The following is a 26,801-nucleotide window of genomic DNA, read 5'->3' on the forward strand; positions in this document are numbered from 1 at the left end:
CCGGGAGGAGAGGGGGGTAGTAGGGGGGCTGGCGGCCTGGGTATGTCAGGGCCATGTGGGTGGTTGTCTACACACCAAGCCACAATCTCTTTGCTTCTTCCTGGGCAGACTATTGCAGTAGACCAGTACACAATGCTTTTCTGCTAAGTAAAACACCCTCTTCACATGCAGGGGAATTATTATTCAAGAGCAGGTGTGTGTGTAAATATGAAAGGTGTGTGTGTCTTAAAGTGAGAGCAACTGAGAGAGAGCATGCTGTATACTTCTAGTCCAAGTAGCTAAGTCCGAGGGAGTAGAGCGGAAGTAGCAGCAACTCCTCCACTGTCCTCACACAGTTGAGAAGAACTTATACAAAGCGACTGCTCTCCACAGATCTGCCTGTGGAAAGAAGAAAGGAAATACATCTTTCGGCAAGACAGAAAAAGAGAAAGAATGTGCAGAACTATGTGGCCCTGCTCATCCTGAGGGATGTTTTCATCTTTTTCCTCCTTTTTCCCCCCTCCCTAGTTTTAATGTCTGCCACTTGAGAGCCTCCAGAAGGGCTGCACCTGTTTGCCTCTTGGCTAGGCGCCTCTGCCCCCCCCTGCCACTCATGCCGCCACTCCTCATGGGATGGAAGGATGGAGGGAGAGGGTGGGGGGGTGCGTGTGGTGGAAGCGATAGCTGGAGGGCTCAGAGGCGTCCGGGAGAGCAGAGCGGAGATGTAGGCACTGTGAGAGTGTTTTGTATTGCCCCCACCCCCATCCTTTTTTCTCTCCATTGCTGTGTCTCCTCGTACTCAAATTCAGTTCCCTCACTCTCTCTCAATTTCTTTCCTCTTCTGTTTCTCTCCCTCCTTTCCTCCTATTCTCCCTCTCCCCCTCTCTGTCTCATCCTCTCTCTATCCCCCTCTCCCTCTATCTCCATCCCCCGATTTTTCTCTCTATAGACCCGTGTTAATCTGCAGTGACCTCTTCCCAAACGCCTCCTCTTCATGTCACATTAAAGGTCGCCCAGCTTCACTCGCAGAACCCCTTAGGGCCACACTCCTCCAAAAAAACACTGAATACACCAACCAGAATTATTTCCTGTCCTCCCGTTCCTTGACCGCCTTATCACTCAGAACTCTGGCAATGGTAAACTATGGTTCTTTAGTCGATTCCCCTATTATGATTGCTGTGGTAAATTCGATAATTATGTCTGTATGGGAGTTTAATGTAAATTCAAATGTGTACTATGGTATTACTCACATCTATAGTTATAAACGCTATAGAACAGTAGTCCTACATGTACAAGTACGGAGAGAAAAAAATGTATGAAATGTATGCATTCACTACTGTAAGTCGCTCTGGATAAGAGCGTCTGCTAAATGACTAAAATGTAAATGTAAATGTATCAGCCTTGTCTCAGCCGGGACATGTAGCCTATTCTTCAGCATGTCATTTTGGATCGTAAATGTTTTCCTGTGTTTCCTGTATGGTCGAATTCTAGCCTAGAGTCCAGCCTTAGTCGGTTGAGCACATTTAAGTGGGATAGAGCACAAGAAATGGCTTCCTCTCTCAAACACATTGCCAGGATCGTTAGTCACACTTGTCATGTTTCCCATTTCAGTGGAATTACTGGCTAACAGTACTATCATATTTGTGCTAAAACTTTCTAAATACTACATTTTAGTACTACATACTACATTTATCAATTGTTTTCCCCACTAGACAAGTAAATACTTCTTGACACCCATATTAGATAGCAATGTTTTACTTTCTTATGCTTTGTTACCATCTTGATTCAGTCTAAATGTGGTTGTTCATTTTCCTGTGGTATTGTGTTTCATAAATACCCTCGATATTAGTAAGTTTCATTATTCCTGTCAATACAACTGACCAATGAAAGCTGAATTTCTCAATTTGGCTGTGGTGTTCTGTTATGGAGCTTGAGCCTATGTGGGAACTTTCTATGTTCTTAGTATTGCCTCTGAATAATGCTAAATGCTGTTTAAAACAAATTATGTATTGTAGAATGAATTCATCTCATGTAATGATCACTCATTTTAATATAAATGTATGCCCCAGTTACAGCAGCAGCATTGATTTCTGTGTATGACTGGGACTATTAGGGTGTTCACTGCACACAAAGGTTGCTGTTTAGAGTGGAGGGGAGCTTCAAACGCTACCTATTAACATCTTATCACATCCTTAGCATTAGCATTTTAGCACATGCTTAGTGTTAGCATATTTATCACATATTTTGTGTTAGCAGGCTCTTAGCATTAGCATGTTAGCATTAAAATGCCATTGGCAAATGGAGAGACATGTTTCTAAGAGCTTCTTCTCCCCATTTGTTGTAGAACCGCGGTCGTTTGGCAGAGAAGCGCACCATCCCCCTACCCCCCAACCGCGTGCCCAAGAGGGAGCTGGCCTCCGCCTTCAGCAGTGACGACAGTGAGGGCAGCGACCGCGCCAGCGGAGACCATGCCCACATCAAGCAGGAAGACGAGCTGCATTACAGTATCATGAGAAAGGGGTAAGGCCTTGGAGAACTTCTTTATCTGATTTATATTGGTCAAAACAAATTACTCATCACCTACAGTATATATTCACCCTCATTCCCAACATGTCTGTGGTTGTTGGCTTTGTGTGGTGTAGAGGTGTACAAGCTCTGTGCTTACATTAAGTGTACATGTTATGTGTTAACGTGTAAGAAATTCATGTTTTCTTGCTTATCTTCTTTGTTCAGTCTACACTGCACTCTGTGAGTCATTGAAACACAGCTTGCCCCATACAGAATAATATTCTTTATAATAGTATTAAAGTAGTATTAAGCGTATTCAACTATGCAAGGATCAAAATACTAATAATGTAAAGTGCAGGATAAAGCGAGTGCAATAAAATAACTAACATCGAGACCCCACGCTACGTTCTGATGGAGACGGTGTGGTCTTTTACACGACAACAGTTACCGGCTTACATGGATACAACAACTCGCAAGAGGAGCACTCCACTGTCGACAAAGTCAATGTCAGCTCATCTGTGGACCTTACGCGCACACACAGACACACAGACACACAGACACACACACACACACACACAGACACACAGACACACACAGACACACACAGACACACAGACTCACACAGACACACAGACACACAGACACACACAGACACACAGACACACAGACACACACAGACACACAGACACACAGACACACACAGACACACACAGACACACAGACTCACACAGACACACACAGACACACAGACACACAGACACACACAGACACACACAGACACACACAGACACACACAGACACACAGACACACACAGACACACACAGACACACACAGACACACACAGACACACACAGACACACAGACACACACAGACACACACAGACACACACAGACACGCGCACACACAGACACACAGACACAAACAGACCGTGCCGTTGTGTGAGTTTATTTAGGTTCTCATTAGAATGGTAAATGAGGGCTTGGAGGAGGTAAAAAACAGGCTGAAACATGCCCTGACGTAGTAGCTGCCGCTGCTTATGAGAGCATGATAATTGATTCTGTTGTCGGAGGACCACGTACAGTATGTGAAAAATACTTTTGTCAAGCCATCTCTTCTAACACTTAGTTGGCTGAAAAGCTAGAAGACTGAGTACCATTGCCATAAGATGTGTTTCAGGTCTGAGTAGCCTACCACAGCAAGCTTCAGATAACAGTCAGACAGTCGCCTTAAACAGGCGTCATGAGTAGTTTCACCTTAGTGAAATCGCTGTGTGCCAGGGATTTTCTTCCTGGCTCCAAAGCTCTACATCCCTCTCATTTCAACTCATGCCTGGACCGGGTAGAAAGTGATGAGATAATCCAGTAAGAAATGTGGATACATGCATGCATTTGCACGTGTACACAAGCACATCCATAGACACACACACACACACACATACAAACACACACACACACACACAAAGTCAGGGTCGTGGCGAGGTCATGCCATTAAAAAATTTTCAATCACTTTGGTGCAATTTTCACAAGTATGTGGTACATTTTCACAACTCTAAGCACAAAAATCTAAACAGATAATCAAAATGGTTAATGTTTCAAAACTCTAAGCACATGTTCAATTGACTGAGTACAACAAACAAATTCACAAAGTCACTTGTTCACTGCACCAAATCACGCTTTCAATTTGGAGGCATATTCAGTCTAAGTATCTGCTCCAAACTGATAACTACTGAACCCAAATGATGAAGAATCTAGTTAACGTATACGTATTACTTTGATTACTGCGGAACAGTGTACATTTCTATATTTCTACCTCATAAATGTATTCATTTGACATCAATTTATGTTGTAAGGTAAAACCAAATCATATATGAATGTGGCTGTAAATACTACATCATCATTCACCATCAGCCAGTGTGCTTAAATAGGACAAAGTGGAAAGATTCACTCTATGAGCTACCATTTGGAATTATAGTGTAGTGTACGCAGAACTGAAATACCTGGATTGTATTTAAGCAATAAGGCCTGAGGGGGTGGCCAATGTACCACGGCTAAGGGCTGTTCTTATGTACGAAGCAACGCGGAGTTGGCCATATACCACAAACCCCCAAGGTGCCTTATTGCTATTATAAACTGATTACCAACGTCATTTTAATAAATGTAAAAATAAATGTTTTGTCATACCTGTGGTATACGGTCTATTAAAACTGGGTGGTTCGAGCCCTGAACGCTGATTGGCGGACAGCCATGGTATAGCAGACCTTATACCACGGGTATGACAAAACATGTATTTTTAATGATCTAATTATGTTGGTAACAAGTTTATAATAGCAATAAGGCAGTTCGGGGGTTTGTGATATATGGCCAATATACTACGGCTAAGGGCTGTGTCCAGGCACTCCGTGTCTCGTCGTGCGTAAGAACTGCCTTTAGCCGTGGTATATTGGCCATATACCACACCCTCCTCGGGCCTTATTGCTTAAATATACCACAGCTTTCAGCCAATCAGCATTCATGGCTCGATTCACCCAGTTTACGAATAGTAATATATTCCACTCATTATCTGAATTTCATTGATACACTATGAGCTGATGAATTTCAAGCAGAGAGACAGGCGATACTGTATCAGTTGACAAGTCACGTAGACAATGTGATCTTTTTTTTGGGAGCAGGAAAAAAATCTCCTAGATAGTAATTGTAATCATAAGGCTTCACTGTACAGTTGCTTCCAAGTGCAGATTCAGTAGCGTCATGGTTGCATCATTACTACAGTGAAAACGGCTTGCTTCTCGACCAACCAGGTCAGAAGATCTGACCCATATTATCAGCGCAACATTTCCATCTTCCTATAGCGGCACGCCAGGACGACATTTTAGTCATAAACCATGTCGTGGGCTGTTCTAAAACTACTTGTGTGTTGATTTGTTTACACTTTGTTCAGTCATGTTACCTCTTTGGCTTGCTACCTAACAACCTACCAGTATATCCAAATATTTGGGGGCACAGAAAGAAAGGAAAAGAGATTGCTTCTTCAGGAGATCAATGATCATAGTAATGAGTGATTGACAGATCTTTTGTACGTTCTCATCACAAACATTACGTTTTTAAAGAGACAGTGTACAATTTTCAGTGAAACTTTTTTGTTGCTGGGCGTACCAGTGCTACCAATGACATTTTTTAATTTATAGCCTTGATTACAAGTGTTATCAGTTTATAGTTTTGTATTTAGAGTTTTGAAAATATATCACTTACATCTGAGAAATTTGCCAAGGTGATTGAACAAAAATGTAAGATGAACCAAATGAGCTCAAGGTGAGGCTCTGATGACATACTCCACTTTTGTGTGTTAGTAAAAAAATGTAATCTTAAAATTAAAATCTCCCAATATCCTGTTTCCAACATATCCATGTAAAATGGTTAAAATGCTATGATCTTATCTATATGAAAAATATTTAGCGTGTGTGTGTGTGTGTGTGTGTGTGTGTGTGTGTGTGTGTGTTATGGTTGTGACATGGAGGACAGCACAACAACTGTAAAGTTGTAAATGGATCCACTAACCTCATTAAAGTACTTTCCCCACTGACACTTGCAGCGCTCATGTGTTAAGATGATAATGAATTTAAAGAACACTTATGACTAATATGTCAGGCTTTTACCCTTTAAAAGGCGGTGGACTCGCTGGAGGCACAGCTCTGTTCTGTCCCGGGCATCCATCTCAGCCCTACTTTACCCAAATGCAATGGGTCTGAGCGAAAGGAGTAATGGGATGTCCAATCAGGGAAATCTGATTTCTATTGACCACAAACCCAGTAAGTGAGTCGTAGAGGGGTCTTAACAAATTGGGTTTGGTCAATGGATGGTGAAAAAGACGGGATGCTGTATATATGTGTGTGTCTATTCTCTACCTCCTCGACACATCATCAAGATTCTCGCTAGCATTGTCACATCACTTTGTTACTTCCTGCAACATATTTTCCATTGTGATAATTATACTGTATCATTCTCATCGTGATGCAGAATAATACCCGATTCAATTAAAAAACATTGTTATGTTATGGTCCACTTCTACATCAATCAATCAATCAATCAAATGTATTTAGCTGATGTCACAAAGTGCTGTACAGAAAAACCCAGCCTAAAACCCCAAACAGCAAACAATGCAGGTGTAGAAGCACGGTGGCTAGGAAAAACTCCCTAGAAAGGCCAGAACCTAGGAAGAAACCTAGAGAGGAACCAGATAATAATAATCACAGTGGTTGTCGAGGGTGCAACAGGTCAGCACCTCAGGAGTAAATGTCAGTTGGCTTTTCATAGCCGATCATTCAGAGTATCTCTACCGCTCCCGCTGTCTCTAGAGAGTTGAAAACAGCAGGTCTGGGACAGGTAGCACGTCCGGTGAACAGGTCATGGTTCCATAGCGGCAGGCAGAACAGTTGAAACTGGAGTAGCAGCACGGCCAGGTGGACTGGGGACAGCAAGGAGTTATCAGGCCAGGTAGTCCTGAGGCATGGTCCTAGGGCTCAGGTCCTCCAAGAGAAAGAAAGAAAGACAGAAAGAGAGAAAGAAAGAGAGAAAAAAAGAGGGAAAGAAAGAAAGAAAGAAAGAAAGAGAGAAAAGGAGAGAGAGAATTAGAGAGAGCATACTTAAATTCACACAGGACACCAGATAAGACAGGAGAAATACTCCAGATATAACAGACTGACCCTAGCCCCCAGACACATAAACTACTGCAGCATAAATACTGGAGGCTGAGACAGGAGGGTTCGGGAGACACTGTGGCCCCGTCCGACGATACCCCCTGACAGGGCCAAACAGGCAGGATATAACCCCACACACTTTGTCAAAGCACAGCCCCCACACCACTAGAGGGATATCTTCAACCACCAACTTACCATCCTGAGACAAGCCCGAGTATAGCTCACAAAGATCTCCGCCACGGCACAACCCGAGGGGGGGCACCAACCCGGACAGGAAGATCACGTCAGTGACTCTACCCACTCAAGTGATGCACCCCTCCAAGGGATAGCATGGAAGAGCACCAGTAAACCAGTGACTCAGCCCCTGTAATAGGGTTAGTGGCAGAGAATCCCAGTGGAGAGAGGGGAACCGGCCAGGCAGAGACAGCTTGGGCGTTTCATTGCTCCAGTGCCTTTCCATTCATCTTTACACTCCTGGGCCAGACTACACTCAATCATAGGACCTACTGAAGAGATGAGTCTTCAATAAAGACTTAAAGGTTGAGACCGAGTCTGCGTCTCTCACATGGATAGGCAGACCATTCCATAAAAATGGAGCTCTATAGGAGAAAGCCCTGCCTCCAGCTGTTTCTTTCGAAATTCTAGGGACAGTAAGGAGGCCTGTGCCTTGTGACCGTAGCATACATGTAGGTATGTACGGCAAGACCAAATCGGAAAGATAGGTGGGAGCAAGTAATGCTTTGTAGGTTAGCAGTAAAACCTTTAAATCAGCCCTTGCCTTAACAGGAAGCCATTGTAGAGACACTAGCACTGGAGTAATATGATAAAAATGTTTGGTTCTAGTCAAGATTCTAGCAGCCGTGTTTAGCACTAACTGAAGTGTATTTAGTGCTTTATCCAGGTAGCCGGAGAGTAGAGCATTGCAGTAGTCTAACCTAGAAGTGACAAAAGCATGGATTAATTTTTCTGCATCATTTTTGGACAGAAGGTTTCTGATATTTGCAATGTTACGTAGATGGAAAAAAGCTGTCCTTGAAACAGTCTTGATATGTTTGTCCTGAGTAACGTCGAGGTCCTTCACAGTTTTATTTGAGACGACTGTACAACCATCAAGATTAATTGTCAGATTCAACAGAAGATCTCTTTGTTTCTTGGGACCTAGAACAAGCATCTCTGTTTTGTCCGAGTTGAAAAGTAGAACATTTGCCGCCATCCACTTCCTTATGTTTGAAACACAGGCTTCGAGGGAGTTTAATTTTGGGGCTTCACCATGTTTCCATCTAAACCAGGCCAGAACTTTTCCGTGTAGACCAATTTGGATTTCTAATCTCTCCAAAAGAATGTGGAGATCAATGGTATTGAAAGCAGCACTAAGGTCTAGGAGCACGAGAACAGATGCAGAGCCTCGTCTGACGCCTTAAAAAGGATTTACCACCTTCACAAGTGCAGTCTCAGTGCTAGGATGGGGTCTAAAACCAGACTGAAGCGTTTCGTATACATTGTTTGTCTCAGGAAGGTAGTGAGTTGCTGCGCAACAGCTTTTTCCATTTTTTTTGAGAGGAATGGGAAATTCGATATAGGCTGATAGTTTTTTTATATTTTCTGGGTCAAGGTTTGGCTTTTTCAAGAGAGGCTTTATTACTGCAATTTTTTGTGAGTTTGGTACACATCCGGTGGATAGAGAGCCATTTATTATGTTCAACACAGGAGGGCCAAGCACAGGGAGCAGCTCTTTCAGTAGTTTAGTTGGAATAGGGTCCAGTATGCAGCTTGAAGGTTTAGAGGCAATGATTATTTTCATCAATGTGTCAAGAGATATAGTATTAAACAACTCGAGTGTCTCCCTTGATCCAAGGTTCTGGCAGAGTTGTGCAGTCTCAGGACAACTGAGCTTTTTAGGAATACACAGATTTAAAGAGGAGTCCGTAATTTGCTTTCTAATGATCATGATCTTTTCCTCAAAGAAGTTCATGAATTTATCACTGCTGAAGTGAAAGCCATCCTCTCTTGGGGAATGCTGCTTTTTAGTGAGCTTTGCGACAGTATCAAAAATAAATGTAGGATTGTTCTTATTTTCCTCAATTAAGTTGGAAAAATAGGATGATCGAGCAACAGTGAGGGCTCTTCGATACTGCACTGTACTGTCTTTCCAAGATAGTCGGAAGACTTCCAGTTTGGTGTAGCGCCATTTCCGTTCCAATTTTCTGGTTGCTTGCTTCAGAGCTCAGGTATTTTCTGTATACCAGGGAACTAGTTTCTTATGACAAATATTTTTTGTTTTTAGGGGTGCGACTTCATCTAGGGTATTCCGCAAGGTTAAATAGAGTTCCTCAGTTAGGTGGTTAACTGAATTTTGTACTCTGACGTCCTTGGGTAGGTGGAGGGAGTCTGGAAGAGCATCTAGAAATCTTTGGGTTGTCTGAGAATTTATAGCGCGACTTTTGATGATCCTTGATTGGGGTCTGAGCAGATTATTTGTTGCGATCGCAAACGTAATAAAATGGTGGTCCGATAGTCCAGGATTATGAGGAAAAACATTAAGATCCACAACATTTATTCCACGGGACAGAACTAGGTCCAGAGTATGACTGTGGCAGTGAGTAGGTCCGGAGACATGTTGGACAAAACCCAGTCGATGATGGCTCCGAAAGCCTTATGGAGTGGGTCTGTGGACTTTTCCATGTGAATATTAAAGTCACCAAAAATGTGAATATTATCTGCCATGACTACAAGGTCCGATAGGAATTCAGGGAACTCAGTGAGGAACGCTGTATATGGCCCAGGAGGCCTGTAAGCAGTAGCTATAAAAAGTGATTGAGTAGGCTGCATAGATTTCATGACTAGAAGCTCAAAAGACGAAAATGTCGTCATTTTTTTTGTAAATAGAAATTTGCTATCGTAAATGTTATCAACACCTCTGCCGTTGCGGGATGCACGGGGGATATGGTCACTAGTGTAAGCAGAAGGTGAGGCCTTAATTAACACAGTAAATTCATCAGAGTTAAGCCATGTTTCAGTCAGGCCAATCACATCAAGATTATGATCAGTGATTAGTTCATTGACTGTAACTGCCTTGGAAGTGAGGGATCTAACATTAACCTCTCTGGGCTAGGTGGGACGCTTGTCGTGCCCATCTCACAACTGTCATAGTGTGCTTGGACCATGTTAGTATGTTGGTGATGTGGACACCAAGGAACTTGAAGCACTCAACCTGCTCCATTGCAGCCCCAGACAATGAGAATGGGGGTGTGCTCGGTCCTCTTTTCCTGTAGTTCACAATCATCTCCTTTGTCTTGATCACGTTAAGTAGCCCTATTTTGAGATGTGAGGTATCACAATCTCTTTCAATAATGGCAGGAATGGAGGAGGTCTTTATTCCAGTGAGATTGCTAAGGCGAAGACCGCCACGTTTTGTTTTGCCCAACCTAGGTCGAGGCACAGACACGGTCTCAATGGGGATAGCTGAGCTGACTACACTGACTGTGCTAGTGGCAGACTCCACTAATCTGGCAGGCTTCAATTTACATAAATTTAGGTTTTCACCACCAGTTGACTGTTTTTGTGAGCTCAACTCCATTACCCAAAGTTAATTCTTGAAGGTTGAAAGAATACAAGACTGTAATACCCTCGACCTAGACCATGTAACCTCTTACGTCTAGACGTTCCGCTAGCAGAACACCTGCTCCAATATCCAATGATGGGCGTGGCGCGAAATACAAACTCCTCTAAAATCCGAAAACTTCAATTTTTCAAACATATGACTATTTTACAGCATTTTAAAGACAAGACTCTCGTTAACCTCTCTGGGCTAGGTGGCACCAAATCGTCCCACCTACGTAACAGCCAGTTGAATCCTGTGGCGCGATTTTCAAAACGTTTGAAATGCTATTACTTCAATTTCTCAAACATATGACTATTTTACAGCTATTTAAAGACAAGACTCTCGTTAATCTAACCACACTGTCCGATTTCAAAAAGGCTTTACAACGAAAGTAAAACATTAGATTATGTCAGCAGAGTACCCAGCCAGAAATAATCAGACACCCATTTTTCAAGCTAGCATATAATGTCACAAAAACCCAAATCACAGCTAAATGCAGCACTAACCTTTGATGATCTTCATCAGATGACACACCTAGGACATTATGTTATACAATACATGCATGTCTGTTCAATCAAGTTCATATTTATATCAAAAAACAGCTTTTTACATTAGCATGTGACGTTCAGAAAAAGCATACCCCCCGCAAACTTCCGGGGAATTTACTAACAATTTACTAAATTACTCACGATAAACATTCACAAAAAGCATAACAATTATTTTAAGAATTATAGATACAGAACTCCTCTATGCACTCGATATGTCCGATTTTAAAATAGCTTTTCGGATGAAGCACATTTTGCAATATTCTAAGTACATAGCCCAGCCATCACGGCTAGCTATTTAGACACCCACCCAGTTTAGCCTTCACCAAAATCATATTTCCTATAAGAAAAATGGTCTTACCTTTCCTGTTCTTCGTCAGAATGCACTCCCAGGACTTCTACTTCAATAACAAATGTAGGTTTGGTCCCAAATAATCCATCGTTATGTTCCATCAGCGACGTTTTGTTCGTGCGTTCTAGACACTATCAGAATGGTAAATCACGGTCGCGCGCATGGCGCATAACGTGACAAAAAATGTCTAAATATTCCATTACCGTACTTCGAAGCATGTCAACCGCTGTTTAAAATAAATTTTTATGCAATTTATCTCGTAGAAAAGCGATAATATTCCGACCGGGAATCTGCGTGTCTGTAAACTGAGGGAAAAACAGAAAGGCGGGGGCGGGCAGGTCACGCGCCTAAGTCTTTTGTCTGCTGATAGACCACTTAGCAAAAGCTCTCGTGTGTTTCAGCCAGGGCTTTGAATTACGTCATTCAGGTTTTTCCCGGGCTCTGAGAGCCCATTGGAGACGTGGGAAGTGTCACGTAACAGCAGAGATCCTGAGTTTTTGGAAGAGATGTCAAAGAAAGCAAATAAATGGTCAAACAGGCCACTTCCTGTAAAGGAATCTCAGGTTTTTGCCTGCCAAATGAGTTCTGTTATACTCACAGACACCATTCAAACAGTTTTAGAAACTTTAGGGTGTTTTCTATCCATATATAATAAGTATATGCATATTCTAGTTACTGGGTAGGATTAGTAACCAGATTAAATCGGGTACGTTTTTTATCCGGCCGTGTAAATACTGCCCCCTAGCCCCAACAGGTTAATCTAACCACACTGTCCGATTTCAAAAAGGCTTTACAGCGAAAGCAAAACATTAGATTATGTCAGCAGAGTACCCAGCCAGAAATAATCAGACACCCATTTTTCAAGCTAGCATATAATGTCACAAAAAACAAAACCACAGCTAAATGCAGCACTAACCTTTGATGATCTTCATCAGATGACAACCCTAGGACATTATGTTATACAATGCATGCATGTTTTGTTCAATCAAGTTCATATTTATATCAAAAACCAGCTTTTTTACATTAACATGTGACGTTCAGAACTAGCATACCCCCCGCAAACTTCCGGTGAATTTACTAAATTACTCACGATAAACGTTCACAAGAAACATAACAATTATTTTAAGAATTATAGATACAGAACTCCTCTATGCACTCGATATGTCCGATTTTAAAATAGTTTTTCGGTGAAAGCACATTTTGCAATATTCTCAGTAGATAGCCCGGCATCACAGGGCTAGCTATTTAGACACCCAGCAAGTTTAGCCTTCACCAAACTCCGATTTACTATTATAAAAGTTTGATTACCTTTGGTTTTCTTCGTCAGAATGCACTCCCAGGACTTCTACTTCAATAACAAATGTTGGTTTGGTCCAAAATAATCCATAGTTATATCCAAACAGCGGCGTTTTGTTCATGCGTTCAAGACACTATCCGAAGTGTAAATAAGGGTCACGAGCATGGCGCATTTCGTGACAAAATATTTCTAAATATTCCATTACCGTACTTCGAAGCATGTCAACCGCTGTTTAAAATCAATTTTTATGCCACTTTTCTCGTAAAAAAGCGATAATATTCCGACCGGGAAAGCGTGTATACGTACAAAGAGAGAGAAAATAAAAGCATGCTATCCCCTCGTGCACGAGCCTGAGTCTCATAGTACTGTTACTGGCCACTATCCAAACGCGCTAATGTTTTTCAGCCAGAGCCTGCAAAGCCACGATTCAGCTTTTTGCCGCCTTCTGAGATCCCATGGGAGCCGTAGGAAGTGTCACGTAACAGCAGAGATCCCCTGTAATGGATAGAGATAATCAACAAGGGCAAGAAATGGTCAGACAGGGTACTTCCTGTACAGAATCTTCTCAGGTTTTGGCCTGCCAAATGAGTTCAGTTATACTCACAGACACCATTCAAACAGTTTTAGAAACTTTGGAGTGTTTTCTATCCAAAGCTAATAATTATATGCATATTCTAGTTTCTGGGCAGTAGTAATAATCAGATTAAATCGTGTACGTTTTTTATCCGGCCGTGAAAATACTGCCCCCTAGCCATAACAGGTTGACGTTCATTCATATTTTCCCTTCAAAACAACTAAAGTATTTTGAACGATATTGTTGTAGCACTTTTGAAATTACCGCATGGACGTGCTGTAACACAGAGTAATAGGCTCTTGGATCAGCCTCAGGTACTGTGGCTACATAGTAGCATGAATTCGTAGTTGTCAGAAAGGTCCTCGGAGGTGTTGTCATCCTTAAAGAGGACTTGTCAAGTTCATTAGAGGGCTCTATATCTTTTAACCAGATTAATGTTAATGGCCGTCGGCTTTACGGGTGATTAGTTCAGTAGGCCGCCAGAATAGTGAGGAGAGATGTGCATCATTCCTGCTGATTAAGCAAAGAGTGCCCGGGCTGAAGAGGAACATGGTGAAGGCTTGATAGAACCGGGACAAAGACCTGGTAGAACCAACAAAATGATGAATGGTCTGTTGTCACAAAGACGGCACATTTGGAACAGGAGTTAAAGCTCTTTGATGTGTGGGGTAGTCCCTCTCCCTTTACACAAACTGAATAGACACAACCAGGGAATAAGAGACTAGATCCTGACCTGAAAATAAATAAAATAGTAACTTCCAATACTGCAAAATAAAGGTATCTTATGATAAGAGTTAGATATCCAATCATTTTCTTTTAGCCTGGAGTGGTTTGCAAGTCTATTGAGACAATAGGTAAGTGACGTACAGAATCCAGATAGCACTTTATAATAACTCCATGTAATAAAGCATATCTAATGGATTAGTAAATAGTTTATTAATCATTTATTGATCATTACTCCATTCATAAGATGTTTAATTTACACTATATATACAAAAGTATGTGGACACCCTTTCAAATTAGTGGATTAGGCTATTTCACCTACACCCCCGTTTCCTGACAGGTTTATAAAATCGAGAACATAGCCATGCAATCTCCATATACAAACATTGGCAGTAGAATGGCCTTACTTAAGAGCTCAGTGACTTTCAACGTGGCACCGTGATAGGATGCCACCTTTCCAACAAGTCAGTTTGTCAAATTTCTGCACTGCTAGAGCTACCCAGGTCAACTGTAAGTACTGTTATTGAAAAGTGTAAACGTCTAGGAGCAACAACGGCTCAGCCACAAAGTGGTAGGCCACACTAGCTCACAGAGTGCTGAATGCTTAAGCACATAGCGCTTAAAAATCGTAACACACTACCGAGCGCGTAACGCACATAGCACGTAACACTCACTACCGAGTTCCAAACTGCCTCTGGAGGCAACGTCAGCACAAGAACTGTTTGTCGGGAACTTCATGAAATGGGTTTCCATGGCCGAGCAGCCGCACACAAGCCTAAGATCACCATGCGCAATGCCAAGCGTCGGCTTTACACCACGTAAAGCTCGCCGCCATTGGAAACGGTGGAAACGCTTTCTCTGAGTGAGGAATCATGCTTCACCAACTGGCAGTCCGACGGACGAATCTGAGTATGGCAGATGCCAGGAGAATGCTACCTGCCCGAATGCATAGTGCCAACTGTAAAGTTTGGTGGAGGAGGAATAATAGTCTGGGCCTGTTTTCATGGTTTGGGCTAGGCCCCTTAGTTCCAGTGAAAGGAAATATTAATGCTACAGCAAACAATGACATTCTAGACGATTCTGTGCTTCCAACTTTGTGGCAACAGTTTGGGAAATTATTTGTCGAGATCGGTGTGGAAGAGCTTGACTGGCCTGCACAGAGCCCTGACCTCAACCCCATCAAACACCTTTGTGATGAATTGGAACACCGACTGCGAGCCGGGCCTAATCACTTGCTCTTGTGGCTGCTCTTGTGGCTGCTCTTGTGGCTGAATGGAAGCAAGTCCCCGCAGCAATGTTCCAACATCTAGTGGAAAGCCTTCCCAGAAGAGTGGAGGCTTTTATAGCAGCAAAAGGGGGACCAACTCCAAACTAATATCTATGATTTTGGAATAAGATGTTCGACAAGCAGGTGTCCATATACTTTTGGTCGTGTAGTGTCAGTCCTTATAAACCATTTACTAATAATTAGTTAAGTCTTTTTGTTTGGCCTCATGTAAAGTGTGGGTTAATAATTAGCACCAAACACAGGATGTTAAACGTTCAATGCAGTTGTTTTTATCACAATATCAAATCTTTTCTGGGTAAAAATCATCTTACTGTGATTGTTTTCAATTGAAACGGTCAAAAAGAAACAAAAATAGTTTCTTAGCAAAGAGTTATTTCTCAAGCAAGAATTTTGAAAGGACTGTCTGGGAGTGGTCTGAGTGATGAGGGAAACACTGAAAACTAGCTGTTATTGGCAGAGAGGTTTGGAACTATCTGTCTTATTGGTCTATTAACTAATTTAAAAAACTCCATACAACCAAAACAGGCATACATTTCAGGCTGTCTTCATAAACAGCTCTTAAACTACAAGGGCATTATCATAACTTTCACAATTTCAAAGTATTGTTCCAACCTCATAGTGTAGAAATATATGAAACACAGGACAATCACGTGTTTGACTGTACTGGGCCTTTAAAGGAAATATATCCAACATTATCAAACATTTTCTCACAAAACTGTTGTGAAACAACTGTTGCAAGGACTTAACGAAGACTTGTAATGTGTTGCTAATCATAAAACGGAACGGATAGTGTTTCTTTCTTTATTCCTTCATTACTACTGATATGTGATTGAGGTACAAGTATGATTTACAAGTAGAAATGTTACATGTACTATATAACCTTTAAATGTTTCCACTGCTTTAGTCTTTCAACCGCAGACATTTTTTACACACGGCTTTGTTTGGTGACACATTTACTGGGCCTTTAAAGGTAGCAACTCTTCAAACGTATGTGATAGGTCAGTGAAATAATGTATTCAGAAATGTGTCTATGGACTGCTCTTAATCTCTCGTGGACAAATTCTGCGCGTAAACTGAAGCATCTGTTTCAACGGGATGGAATGCATAGGGTAAGGAGCCGCGGTAGTTCCGGTGTTTGGGTTTTGATTGATTATTTGGAAGTACAGTGGTACCTCCTTTAAAAGTTGAGAGCTTACGCTGCGGGACTTTCAGGTAATTTGTGGTTTAGTACGGTACCCTGCGTCAGCCCTTCATTGCTCCAGACCAGCGCAAGGGGGAGTTAGAGCACTGATTATGCTTTTGGGGCCTACTGTGTCTCTAATTGACAATGAATGGGCGACATAAACCTAAATAGAAACTGATCATTGATAACTTCAGTATTACTTACTAAAACTGTTGTTACACTAAGGTTTTTATTATTTTATTTTGTTAGGATTATTTTGCTCTTACTGTAGTACTGTAGGCCACTCCCGACCAATTATTTTATACTGTGCCTGAATGGGGCAATGGTCTAAGATGCTGCATACATGTAGCTGTGCAAGCTGTGTTGCTACAGATGCCGGTTCAATACCCGTGTTGACCTCGGCTGGGAAAACCATGAGTTGATTGTAGGTTTTTCTCCCTCTAAAAACAGAAATAAATCATTCTAAATAACAAACTGGCTTTATTTACAAATCCGTAACAATATCTCACCCCATGTTCAAGAATGGCCTTTTTGTCTCTCATTTTACGTTATTTGAAAACAAATAATCTCCAAAATATTGTTCTTTTTTAAACAAAGTGATTATTATTAATATTAATTTAGAATTATATGAAAGCCCGTTGGATATTCTCACAGATATATTATTAACCCTGGTATTAGCAGGACAATATATATTGGTCATGGCTCCCGAGTTGCGCACAATGGGACTGCCTTGCAGTTCTCCGGCCTGTATCCACTGAAAGCGCGCGCGGTTCAAGGCATGAGGGCAGAGGGCACGGGGTGGGCCGCAGAGCCGCGCACAGAAGACTGACCTAGCCCATGAAACGGGAGGAGGAGGAGGAAGGGGGAGGGTGTGGACACCCACCCCGCCACACTGGCAACACTTTAAGGGGCATTGCACTAATAATGGCGCTGACTAGGGAAACGTTCCCGCTGTTCTGTTCTTAGTGCCAGTCCACGTGTTCAAACTGAAACAATGTAACTAATAATGGCATATTTATGCTTTCATTCATAAAATAATGATAAAAATACTCTTTCAAAAGGCCAATGTTTATTTAGTTATGGATCCATAACGAATTACTATGAGAATAAATATTACTGAATTACAGAAATATCCTCCAATCCTCTATATGTAATTATTGGCGTAGTCACGTCATATTTTTCGATATACTGTAGGCCTACCGTAGGCAACATGAGTCTCACTATTGTTGAGTAATGTGTTGTTAAAAGTGGGGTAGGTCTAATTTATTTAAATAGCATATTGAAGTTAGAATCAATAGGATTTGAAGCAATAGCCTACAACTATTTTAGCACCGTTTCGCGCTGCTCTGAGACAAGCATGGGGACTGGTCTTGATAAATCAATGAGATTTTTATTTTTACCTAATCTCCATTTGGGTATTAGTTAGACTAGAATTAGAGTGTAGAAATGTTATGCTGTTAGCGTAACCTTTATTTAACTAGGCAAGTCAGTTACGAACAAATTCTTATTTACAAGGCTGGAACCCCAGTCTCCCACATGCCCGCAGGACACTGGATTATTTAGCTAAATAGCCCAGTACTGTACTCCTGAACGTCACGTTGTACAGCTCCATATTTTCCATTCCATCCTAACGGAAACCCAGAAGGTTTTTCATTTTCCTTGGAATATAAACACCATAATATTAATCAAATTAATTAAGCAAGTACCAGTCAAAGTTTGGACACACCTACTCATTGCAGGGTTTTTCTTTATTTTTACTATTTTCTACATTGTAGAATATTAGTGAAGATGTCACAACTATGAAATAACACATATGGAATCAGTTAAGAACAAATTCTTATTTACAAGGACAGCCTACTCCTTCCTCCCCGTCGGGGAATTGAACCCCGGTCTCCCGCGTGCCCGCATTCTCTAGTACAGCCATTATTGAAGGCTATCAAATGCTTCTCAAAGATGCCCTCTGGTGGTCAAACTAGCACTAACCAGCATTAATGGTACCAGTGTTTCATACTTAAATATCATGCCATAGAATTCTGCGGCAACATGCAAGCTGCGCCGCAGTATGCTTCAACTTTTAAAGGAGGAACCACTGTATCAGGATTGGGCAATGGCAGTGCTCAAACTTTGACTGATTCACACGTGTGGTGAAATTAGCTTTGTCTGAGAGTTTTCTTTTGCGAGGGTGAAGACTTCGCAAACCGGAACTCCAAATTTCTAACACTTATGGAGCCAAAATTTGATCACACAGCTGACCAAATTATGCAACATTTTAGTTCTGGGTTAATCAAGATTAGAACGCTACAAGGACTGACTGCAATCCACACTTTGGTTTTGGTACAAAAGCCACTGCCAAGAGATGCTTGGCATTTTCGGACTAAAATCATTATTTAACTCAGCATAGAGTGTGTCTAAAGTTAATTTTAGTCATTTAGCAGATGCTCTTATCCAGAGTTATTTACAGTGGTGAGTGTATACATTTTCAAACTGGTCCCCCATGGAAATCAAACCCACAATCCTGGCGTTGCAAGCGCCACGCTCTATCGACTGAGCTACACGGGACACCATCACACACTTACACATCACACTATTACAACAGTGTGACTGTTATGGAATAAATATATTTTCAAAAAACCCTCTGTGTTGTGTGCGTATTGTTTAACCATTGATATGTTCTAGAGGCCATTTGAGACCTTGAAGGGCTACTTTGGGATTTTGGCAATGAAGCCCTTTATCTACAGATGAACTCATGGGTACCATTTTTATGTTTCTTTGTCCATACTGGAAGGAAGTTAGAGGTAGTTTTGCGAGCCAATGCTAACATGCTAGCAGATACCATAGATCTCCAGTCATTATGCTAACGCTAGTTAGCAATTGCACTAGTGCTAGTTAGCAACTTCCTTCAAACTGCACGCAGAAACATAAAAATGATAATCACGAGTTCATCTGACTTTGGGGAAGTAGATAAAGAGCCTCATTGCCAAAATCCTGAAGTATCCCTTTAAGAAGCATCAGGTACTGCTGGAATGTCTGGAATGCTGGAATGTCTACCAATGGCATGTCCATCTTGGTAAACGGTTTACTTTAAACATCTTATGAATGATCTTATGAATCATTATTAAATACTTTGAAAGTTGTTTATAAATGTGTGAATAACTAGGTTACTAACATTTACAAATGTGTGAGTAATGATTAATAAATTATCCGTAAACTATTTACTAATCCATTATAAATGTTTTATTATCTGGCGTTATTATAAAGTGCTACCGGGATCCATCATACTGGTTAAATATTTGACGATGGTAGCTTAGGTTTAGTGTCTTATACTCAAGGGCAAAACAAAGCCTACCTGAGTGTTGTTTGAGTTTGACGTCGTGTTGATAACAAGGCTTTGATTCCAAAGTGCTGACAGAGAGTCTGGGTAATTACCGAGCAACCACCACGGATTATATAAGTTCCACCTGCAGACGTTGGGCTTTTAAGGAGCACCCTGTGGAAAAACGCCACACAACACATACGTTTATAGCCCTAGAAAACTCACTAAGTCAAGCATTTATGTCATATGTTTCTATTTCATATACACAACCATAAAATTCTTCCTTTTCAAAAGCAAAATGTTTCCCATATTTCTTATCGAAGGGAAAATAGCATTATTATTTGTGTAGTATAACAGTCTAAGTAGATTACATGTCTGAAATGGGAGGAGGGAGGTTGTCACAAGGGTGCTGGTAGTAGGCCCTTCCGCAGACGGACAAAGAGAGAGAGATGTGCTGTGCAAAGCAGCCATACCTATTTCCACTGGGCATAGCCTTCCGTGAACCGCTGGACGCTAACATAGCAACCACAACATTGCTATGTGACTCTGTGCATCTGAAAGTAGTCCCTGCAAGGTGTCCAGCCCCTCTCTAGGAAGCAGAGATGCTAGAGGCTGAACGCAGTGGAGGCCAACTCGCACAATTTCTACTAGAATCACGATACCTCACTCTATCAATGCTGGTATGTACTGGAGTAGAATTCATGATCAGTGTAAATTAGCATTTTGTCTTATGTCAGTTTTTAGTACTGTAGAAATAGATCATGTAAGTTGTGTATTTATTTATATTGATGCAATAGTAATGTTCGCTGAGGGAAAAACCTCAGCTCAGCAGAGGCAAAGTTTGTTCGAGGTTTTATGCTAAGGAGGTACCGTTCCTTAAAAGCAGTAAGTCTGAAAGATGTTTGTTTACAGTTGTGTAGTGGAGAAATGGGTAGGAGCTCTATACTAATTCTAATTCATTGTCTTAAAATTGTCCAGACATTTTTCTTGAGTTTCGTTTTTTAGTCCAAGAATGAAGGTTGGCCTGTGTCTCAGTCGTTCTCTCCTTATAGACGACAATCTTTCGATTTAAACAATGGATATGTTAGTATTATAATAGTACTATATTTTTTATATTTACATTTTATTGTGTGTGATAAACCTACGTTAATAAAACAACAAGGTTAACCTTTCTCTTACTTCTAGTTTTGGTGAGATTGTGTCTTAACTTAGAGCCAGCAAGGAGACATCATGGCGACAGAGGAATTCTTGGAAAGGGCTTTCTCCTAAAGTTCTAATTAGTGAATATGGAGCTTTTAGAGCTTTCTGGAAAAAAGGCTGAAGACCTATTTGCTACTTTCACACGCTTCTCCATGGCAACAGGTTAGGAGGTACTTGTAGCAAGAATCCAGTTTTCCACATACATGGAAGTGTAGAATTTGTCTTCTTTCTGCGCAAAAGATGACTTTTGCGTGGAGGGTCTAGTAAAGATGCTCACGAGTCACTGTCTCTCCATGAAAACATTTGGAGTGTTGCATTTTAAACAGGGTACTGTTCCTAAGTGCTGTTTGATTATGTACTATAGGAAACCTACCTGCATACCTTTTTTAGAGTTGAAGTCCTAAAGAATCTCTTTTGAATCTCGGTCCCTGGTTTGAAGAATTGCTTAATTTAATCCCAAATTATTATTGGTAATTTACTTTCTAAAACTCAATATCACCTCTGCAGAGATCGGCAACGCAATTAGACAATAGATAATACGCAATGAGACTATTAGATAATAGATGATAATAGATACAATATCTGAGATCAGATACTGAGATCTGACATTTGACATTTGGGAGAATATTTGGATCGATCAATTACTAAACATACTCACATCTCCAATAACATTGAGATTGGATTCTGACACCATTTTCTGGCTCAGTGTAGTAGCTTAGTTAGAGAGAACCGTACCAGGTCTCCATGTGGCAGACTTATCTTTTATTTCATTTTACTTTTCTTTCTCTCTGCAGCCATATCGGCCCCACATCAGCTTTTGTAAGGAAGGAACAACAGGGAAAGCCCAAGAGATATCCAGGGCTGTTCTTATTTATTTATGTATCTATTTCTGTATTTATTTATGACTCCCTCTGCTTGTTCGGGCCCCAGTTGCAGGCTGTCTTTCCATCCAAATGTGAGTGGCATACGAACACAAGTGTTTGTCTGAAAACAAAACAAAACATGAAGTATGTCGAAATCCATATCTTTGCATTAAGCCTTTGTTTTTTGACAAAAAAAATGTTTCTCACCAAAAGACCTTACATACGTACATTTTGGTCTAGAGAATGACGATATCACTCAGCAATGGTAATTAAAGCGTTGTCCTTTTTTAACTGTCCCTGTGTATTCGCATGAGCCCATATCACATGGTCATTTGAACTTGAGTCAGGGCAGGCTATAGTAAAGGATGTGGATCACCTGCAGTTGCAGGTTGTAGCTAGCTGTGTGGTCTGTTTTTTGTTTTGAGGTCGGAGGAGGAGGGAGGGCACTGCAGTCGCGCTATAGCTGCAGGCAGCAGGTGTTCCAAGCAGGCCGTCGTCTCTCTGGGTGTGTCCCAAATGGCACGCTATTCCCTATATAATGTACTACTTTTGACCAGATGGGCATTGGTCAAAAGCGTTGCACTATATAGGGAATAGGGTGCTATTTGGGATGCAAACTCCCTCTACACCTGCATGACACCTCCATGGCCCCACCATGGCAGCTGCCTATATCCCCTTGTCCCCTCTGTCCCCCTGTCTGTCAGTGCAGTCTCAGTCGTGGTGTCAGACATGGCATCGGGGTGCCCAGGCTGCCAACCCGTGCAAGCCAGTGTCAGCTCACACTATGAGCTCCAGCTTTGTCCAGCACACCTGTTTGCCAATGTCACAGCAGGTCACTGTGGGGTTGCCCTCTGCTATTCTGTTCCCATGCCAGGAGAAGATGCTTTTCATGGCATTTGGAGAGTCTCATTTGTTTCTCCTTTGGTAATGTCAGAATGTCAGCTGCTAACTCCCATTGGTTGAAGTTCCAGCAACTTTCCCAGTGAACCTTTTCTGTGGGAGCTATTTTCTGTTTGGGTCCCGCTGTAGTTTCATGAAAGTTTTATAGTCACTTGTGAGTTATTATGGACACTAATAGACAGTGTCACAACACATTATACCGTGTCTTCAGAAAGTATGCAGTATTCGTACCCCTTGACTTACTACATATTTTGTTGCGCTACAGGCTGAATTCAAAATTGAGTACATATTTTTGGGGGTTCTCACCCATCTACACACAATGCCCCATAATGACAAAAATGTTGCACATTTAATGAACATGAAATACAGAAATATCTTATTTACCTACATTTTCACACCCCTGAATCAGTACTTTGTAGGAGCAAATTTGGGAGCAATTACAGGTGTGAATCTTTTTGGATAAGTCTCTAAGAGCACACCTGGATTGTGCAACATTATTCCTTTCAAAATTTTTCAAGCTCTGTCAAATTGGTTGTTGATCATTGCCAGACAACCATTTTCAGGTCTTGCCATAGATTTTCAAGCAGATTTAAGTCAAAACTGGAACATTCACGCTCTTCTTGGTAAGCAACTCTGGTGTAGATTTGGCCATGTGGTTTAGGTTATTGTCCTGCTGAAAGGTCAATTCATCTCCCAGTGTCTGGTGGAAGCAGACTGAATCAATCAAATGTATATATAAAGCCCTTTTTACATCAGCTGAACCAGGTTTTCCTCTAGGATTTTGCCGTTCCATTTCTTTTGTATCCCCATTCCTTAACGATTACAAGCATACCCATAACATGATGCAGCCACAACTATGCTTGAAAATATGGAGAATGGTACTCAGTAATGTATCGTATTTGCCCCAAACATAACACTTTGATTTCAGGACAAAAAGTTAATTGCAAACAGAATGCATATTTTGGAATATTACATTTTTTACTGGCCTCCTTTTTACTCTGTCAATTAGGTTAGTACTGTACACTGTTGTTGATCCATCCTCAGTTTTCTCCAATCACAGCCAATAAACTCTGTAACTGTTTTAAAGTCACCATTGGCCTCATGGTGAAATCCCTGAGTGGTTTCCTTCCTCTCTGGCAACTGAGTTAGGAAGGACGCCTGTATCTTTGTAGTGACTGGGTGTATTGATACACCATCCAAAGTGCAATTAATAACTTCACCATGCTCCAAGGTATATTCAATGTCTGTTTGTTTTTTTCCCATCTACCAATAGGTGCCCTTTGCGAGACTTTGTAAAACCTCCCTGGTCTTTTTGGTTTAATCTGGTTTTGAAATTCATTGCTCGACAGATAATACAGATAATTGTGTTGGGTACAGAGATGGGCCAATCATTCAAAAATCTTCTTAAACACTGTTATTGCACACAGAGTCCATGCAGCTTATTGTGTGACTTGTTATTAAGCACATTTTTACTCCTGAACTCACTTACGCTTGCCATAACAAAGGGGTTGAATACTTATTGACTCAAGACATTTGTTTTTCATTTTTTATTAATTTAATAAAAAAACATAATTCCACTTTTACATTATGGGGTATTGTGTGTAGGCCAGTGACAAAAACACAACAAAATGTGGAAAAAGTCAAGGGGTGTGAATATTTTCGGAAGGCTCTGTATGTGTATTATAAGGCTTTGTAAAGGATGTTATTGCATTATATGTATGTACTTCATAAAAAGTGATACCAGGAATGTCTCTCTGGTCTAATGGTCATCTATGCCAGCCCAGCCCACGCATGTTTTTTTCCCTCTATACACCGAACAAAAGACTGAGTTTGGTAATCACTGTCTGAGAGTCAATGGAACTCTGAAAAAATGTGACTGGACCCAATAGTTTCCTTTCAATGTGATAAGATAGTGTAATTTTGTTATTTTACTCTTTTCTCCTTAACTGATTCAGAAATAGCCTCCAAATTGTCAGTTGTCTGAACAATTTACTGATTTACTATGGATCATTTTAGAAATATATTCACAAATCATCTATCAGCAATGTTCTCTTCTAAAAGTTTAATATTTTCTATGTTATGGGTGAGTAGAATTCAGAGCTCATTGGATTGAATGGATCATGGTTCTGATTCTCAAACAATGAAAAGAACATCTTTCTTTTCCATTGTAATCCGTGTCAAAGTTACCCTGCATTAGAACCTGGCTAATAAAGTAGTAGCATCTGTGTCATGGCATCTCTATCAGTCTGTCCGTTAGTCTGTCCTGTGGACTGGACCAACTGCGGATGATGAGGGGGGTATTGATCAGTTTAGGGATGAGCCGAGGATGAGATGATTGTCTTCGGTGTGCGGCCTGGGCCATCAAACAGAATCTCATGTTCTTCTTAGCTGTCACCACCACACCCAATCACTACCCCGCTTCCCTTACCCTATGCCCCCTCCACCCACCTACCCAACTCATGAGGGAGAGCTGAGTCAGGCGGCTAGGACTTAACCCCCCCCCCCCACACACACACCCCACGTAGCCCAAGCACAGATTATGACCTTGGCCTGGCCACCCGTGCAGGGGGGAGGGGCCGTCCCTCTTTAGCCAACCATGCAGGGACTGCGCAAGAAAAGTGTGCTAATTACCAGCGCTAATGAGGTCCTTGTTCGTCACAGCTTAGCACCGCTACATTGCCATGCGATAATAACCCCGTAGCCTCGGTGAGAAGTTCAGAGTAGCATTATGACGATCACTGTCAATGATAGGGAGCAGGTAGGGTCAGGGGGTTTAGTTGCTAGCGGATCTCAATTTTGCAGATCTGTGATTTTTTGCATGAGGTAATCTAAATTAGCCAGTATGACTATGAACCTTAACAAAGTAGACCTGAATTGAGTGTAGCAAAAACATCATAGAAATTTGATTTTCAACTTCTTTACAGGTTGTATTTTGATTGAGTTCTCGGGCTCAGTTGGAGTAGTGTCACCGAAAGTGTGACGTTATGGCACAACTGTTACGCACGCCTCTAGAAAGAGGGAACGCAACACCCTGCTACAACTTAACTCTCCGTGTTGTGAAAAAGGTAAGGAAGTGTAGGTGTGGGCAAGGATGACAAATAGGCAGAGAATACCGTTAACAGGGAATTTATTCCTTCACGCGGTAAGGTTGGGGAAAAGGGGCTGGACGGAACCAAAGCAAAGAAACTAAATATCAAAGCCCCCTCTCCTACCTTACCTGCCTACCCACTACTTACCTAACTAGCACCACCTGGTGCACTTACCAAAATACAGGGGATGGTCCGCCCAGGTCTTTCCTAGTGTGCATAGACAATAAATTACTACGGGTATATGTATGCACGCGGGCCTCTTGCCTAAGCACTCCCTAGGTGCCTTCCCCTTCCCCCTGGGAACAAAGGAAACAGAATAACAAACAATTACACAACTAAACTGAGAAAACCTCAGGACATTAAAGAAGCTCTCTCTCTCTGAGCAACAAACTAACACAGAACATAAGGTTTCTCAGCAACAACTAACTAAGTACATACCAAATTCTCTTTCTGAGAAACAACCAACATATATCAGCCTCTGCCATCAACCTCCTCTCTCAGCAAATATCTCTCAGCAAATATCTCTCAGCAAATATCTCTCAGCAAATATCTCTCAGCAAATATCTCTCAGCAAATATCTCTCAGCAAATATCTCTCAGCAAATATCTCTCAGCAAATATCTCCCTGCAATCATCTCCGTGTCTCCTCCTCTGAGCAACAGCACACTGGCTTATATAGCTTTAGGTGGGGT

General features: G+C 41.5%; 1 protein-coding gene across 3 annotated transcripts in view; it reads left to right on the plus strand.

The window, feature by feature from the left end:
* The window catches only part of LOC115168931 (sterile alpha motif domain-containing protein 11), a 100,919-nt gene that overhangs the window by 15,860 nt on the left and 58,258 nt on the right, over nucleotides 1-26,801 (plus strand). For all 3 annotated transcript variants that reach the window (XM_029724458.1, XM_029724459.1, XM_029724460.1), the window contains exon 3: nucleotides 2,324-2,499. In XM_029724458.1, the coding sequence (XP_029580318.1) occupies nucleotides 2,324-2,499 (176 nt within the window). The remainder of the gene's footprint in view (nucleotides 1-2,323; nucleotides 2,500-26,801) is intronic.

The sequence above is a fragment of the Salmo trutta genome, chromosome 30 (assembly GCF_901001165.1).
Source record: "Salmo trutta chromosome 30, fSalTru1.1, whole genome shotgun sequence".
NCBI lineage: Eukaryota > Metazoa > Chordata > Actinopteri > Salmoniformes > Salmonidae > Salmo > Salmo trutta.